Below are 4,486 nucleotides of genomic sequence, written 5' to 3'. Positions count from 1 at the left end.
CTGTCTAGCTAATCAAAATCTGTTTGCATGTATCTGTGACTGGATGACTCCTGTGGGAAATCAGGCCAATTTTATTGTAACTCCTTTTGATACATGTGCTGCACTGAGCTACCGAATGCATCGTCTCATGGCAGCTTTCATGTCTTTGCAAGAGGATATGGGGGAAGCTTTAGTAAGAAGATGTTAACAGGCTAATCTTAGTGAGCAAACTAGGTGTCACTTCTTAGCCAGTTCATTAATGTTGGATCAAAGCAGGAAAAAAAGGTAGACGATATTTTTTTAAAAATGTCTAAAGACCTTTACAAACTGACATAATTACACTTAAATGTTTTTACTTCCTAATACTGTGGGAAGAACCCCTTAGGCTCGCATTGGGTTGTTTTTGTGGAAAGATGTCGCTTTCTGAAAAAAGCTCATTTCTCTGGAAATAGTTGTCTACTTTTCATGCTTATTCATTTGAAGCCATTACTCAGGTGAAAATTATTTCTGATACGCTCTGAATAAGATCTGATCAGGCTGAGAGGCAGAAAACTCTCCCTGTTAAACAAACAGCCGTGCGTGGTAATGCCTCAGCCAGCAGAGGCCTGCTGGCACTGACCTGAGGCCAGCTCTGCTGCTGTGAGTGCCCTCGGGGTCGAGCAGGCTTATCAATACCTCGTTCAGACCACAGGGCAGCGTTTGTAAAGCCTTACTGAGTAGGAATAAGTCCACCAGTAGCTATAACAGGTCATGTTTCGACCTAAAATGAAACTGTTTTTTTTTTTTTTGCTCAGGCTTTTCAGTATGGCAGCAGCAATCTTGCGTGTGTTAAAATATAGTTAAGAGCTCCTATAGGAGGTTTTTAATCCAAACAGCTTTACAGAGGAGGTGGGTACCATCAACACCAAAGACAGTTTTTCCAATAGTTCCCCTTTCCTCTTCTACAGGACTGTAGTTAGTCCTCTGCCGGTAACAGAAAGTGCAGGCATACTGCCGGCAGCTCCTCTAATGTGCCAATGGTGTGTAACTGAAGAGGCACCTTCCACCGCTGTCACAGGTCTCCATCTCCCAGTCCGGTTCAAACCAGCCATCCTCTTTTCAGAATATTCAATGGTCTGGTTCTGTCACCTCCCGTTCTTGCCTTCACTTACGTTTGGGTCTCCTGTCTGTCCCTTCTTTGTCCTCTGGAGAGATTTTTCACCTCTGCTACCACCTATCTGTCATTTTCTCCCATTACCCTCTGGTACACTTAAAATCTTTCCAATCCTTTCAGCTTTCATTTTATTCTCTTGGTAAAGTGTTTTGTGTAACCCTGATCATACCAGAACAAGCATAAAAGTGGATTGTGGCTACCTGGCGGTCTGAGTTTTGGAATAAAGGAAGTCAGGTTGAGTTTTTACAACACACAAATCTTTATGAAAGAGCTTATCAACTAAAAACAAACCTGTTGGAAAAGCCTTTATGCCTTCTGAGCCTACAAAGTAGCAAAAAGCCTTTGAAGAAAAATAATGGATTTTCTTTAAGAGGTTTATTGTGGCGCTGACTCCCTAGTTCTCGGCAGCACCTGGGACCTTCATGGGTGAAATCACGGCATTCCGCTCCCCGAGCTAAGCCAGTGCTGTGGACTGCGCGGTGGTTGAGGGCTGAGATGTACCGGGGCGGAGCAATGAACAGCCAGATGTACGGACCCCGTCTGTCACAACAGCGTGTGAAATTTGGTTGCTCCCTGTACTGGAGGGAGCTGGCACTGGAGGGTACTGGGAAGGCCAACATGGGTGCTGCAGCTTGGGGCCCTGTCTCTGAGCAGGAGAGGCTGCTTCATGCCAGCTCCCCTCCTGCCTGTCTGAAGCTACTGTTTTCTCTCTCTCCTGGTAGACGTGAAAACGCCGTGTGAGGCACTTCCTTCCCCCAGCCTGGAGCCCTACCCGCAGAGCTCCATTGTGGTCACCCTCGAGGACATGGGTCTCTGGATGAAGTTTCATCAGATAGGAACTGAGATGATCATCACCAAATCTGGCAGGTGAGGGGCGCAGCACAGCTGCCCACACCACAGCCCTCCAAGCTGTTAACAAAATCTCCGAGTGCTCTTTTTTGGGATGGTGGCCCTTAAACTAGTTTTGTAGCCAATTATGCACATTTCCCTGCCCCTGGCAGAAGAATTGCACTTTCTGGATGTCATAGAAGTCCAAACTGTGAAGTGCAGAAGGTCACTGTGGGGCTGATGTGCTGAGAAAACTTCTATACTCTTATCTCAGCGCTTAACACTGATGTTCTTCCTGTCGCCGTGAGGTTGCTCTGCAAAGTGCCCTCGGCTTCCTTTGCCTCGGTCACAGGCAGCAGCATTTGAGCAGTAAATGCCTGGGTTTGAGTCTGCATTTGCAGACAAGAACATGGCGTAGAATCATAACGATCTGTGCACGTAGACTACTCCAAAGTTTAAATGAGTCATGCATTGCGGAGCTTGCAGTGAAAGAATGTGAAATTGTAATGTATTATGTCAAAGCTGCTGTGAGTTGAAATAATCCCTTTGGGTAGGGAGGTAGGTGTCAAAGCTTTTTTGCAGAGTCAGAGTATGAACGTGGTGGCAGGGAGTACTGGAACTGAAAGCTAGATGTGCTCTTAGATGAGAGCACGTTTTCTACCCACGCTAGAAAATGCTCTAATCTATCCTCCAGGTCTGTGATAGCTGCAGAAGGCTGGGAACTACGTGCAAATTCCAAATATTTTATTTTAAGTTTCCCACTGTTGTGTTACAGGAATCAGAAGAACAAAAGCAGTAACAATGTCAGGCCATCAGTGACTGCTGCCCTGTTAGTGCCTATTCCACCTAAGCCCATAGGATTAGACAGTGCATCAGTAAAATGGTAAAAATGTTCAATAGCTGGCCTGTAGAAATACTGCTGCCAGAACTTTGCACTATAGTGAGTGAACATGACCTGCTGCTTGATCATTAGACAATATCCACTTTACAGAGAAATCCTTATGCTGTGTATTTCGTTTGTCCTTCAGACGAATGTTTCCACAATGCAAAATCAAAGTCTCTGGCTTAATCCCATATGCCAAGTACCTCATGCTGGTAGATTTTGTGCCAATGGACAACTTCAGGTACAAGGTAAGTAGTTTAAATAATAGAAGTTATTGTCCTTCCATCTTCGTTTGAAATAGATTAATCTTTCTGCTTCAGTGGCCAGGCTGATAAATAAATTGTCTTTGGACAAAGTTCAGAAGTGATTGGTGGATTTCATGCCTCTCTGAAGTTATTTGTCAGTTTTGCTTGGGGAGCAGCTGGAAAGGTAACTAATTTGCATTGTAAGCGGTACAGTTTTAATCACAATTAACGTCAGACTTCTCTGACAGCCATTGGGAGAAAGGGAGGAAAAATGAGGCCTAAACTTGGAGCTGTTTTGGTAACATGATCATGGCTTGTAAGAGAGAATCTGCTTCTTGTCAGGACTGTGCTTCAGAGGAGTCCACTAAATCAACAGTGAAGCAAAGTTTCTGGGGTTTTCCTATAATGAAAGTAATTTTTTTTTTAAGCTCTAGATTTCGGTCTTTCCTTTCACAGTGGAATAAAGATCAGTGGGAAGTTGCTGGAAAAGCAGAGCCCCAGCTCCCTTGTCGCACCTATGTCCACCCAGATTCCCCAGCTCCTGGCAGCCACTGGATGAAAGAACCCGTGTCCTTCCAAAAACTGAAGCTCACCAACAACACTCTGGATCAACACGGGCATGTAGGTTGTAGCTGGCCTTTGTGCTGTGCTCTCGTGGAATTCATTGCAGATGGACATTAAGGGAAATAAGGGAGATTTGTGAGAAATCAGATCATGTGGAAATTAAAACATATCCAAGTGCCCTCTCTTCCTTCCTCAGCCCAGCCCTTGTGTTCTCTCAACCACCTGCGAGGGAAGGCTTTAGTCTGTATTGTCACTATAGAGGTGTGGTGGAGACACCAGTCCCAGGCAGGCATCCCTGGTTTGAAATGGATGTCCTGGGAGCCTCCACAGGAGACTTTGCACAGTGTGTTGGCAGTGGTTGCACATAAAAACTTTCTCCTTTGTCTCTGTGCCAGATCATCCTCCACTCCATGCACCGTTACAAGCCTCGCTTCCACATTGTGCAGGCAGATGACCTCTTCAGTGTCCGCTGGAGCATCTTCCAAGTCTTCAGCTTCCCTGAGACTGTCTTCACTTCTGTTACTGCCTACCAGAATGAGCAGGTAGAGTGTGCAAGTACTGCTCTTGGACACGTTGCTAAATACTCTGTCTTTAGAAATCTTGTAGAGGAAGGTGTCTCCTTCCAAGCTAGTCACCCTGGGTGCCTGTGATGGACAGTGGAAAGAAATAGGCACGTTATGGTTCCTATGGAAAACATCTACTCTGAGATGAGATGATCATGCACCTTAATTGTATTAAGTGCGCTGTCAGTGATTAACAGAACCCTAAATGCAGTAAAAAGAATAGGCAAAAGTCCAGATATAGATACTGACCCTGTATATTTCTCTAGTCACA

The 4,486-nt window shown here is 45.2% G+C and overlaps 1 protein-coding gene across 1 annotated transcript in view; it reads left to right on the top strand.

Moving 5' to 3' along the window:
• The window catches only part of LOC104079135 (T-box-containing protein TBX6L), an 11,624-nt gene that overhangs the window by 2,837 nt on the left and 4,301 nt on the right, over nt 1–4,486 (top strand). The window contains exons 2-5 of the mRNA XM_009581051.1: nt 1,855–1,999; nt 2,989–3,091; nt 3,545–3,709; nt 4,048–4,194. Of these exons, the coding sequence (XP_009579346.1) occupies nt 1,855–1,999; nt 2,989–3,091; nt 3,545–3,709; nt 4,048–4,194 (560 nt within the window). The remainder of the gene's footprint in view (nt 1–1,854; nt 2,000–2,988; nt 3,092–3,544; nt 3,710–4,047; nt 4,195–4,486) is intronic.

Source organism: Fulmarus glacialis, unplaced genomic scaffold, assembly GCF_000690835.1.
Source record: "Fulmarus glacialis isolate BGI_N327 unplaced genomic scaffold, ASM69083v1 scaffold11617, whole genome shotgun sequence".
Lineage (NCBI taxonomy): Eukaryota > Metazoa > Chordata > Aves > Procellariiformes > Procellariidae > Fulmarus > Fulmarus glacialis.
Note: the sequence above shows the minus strand (reverse complement) of the source record. Positions and strands in the feature narration are given on the sequence as shown.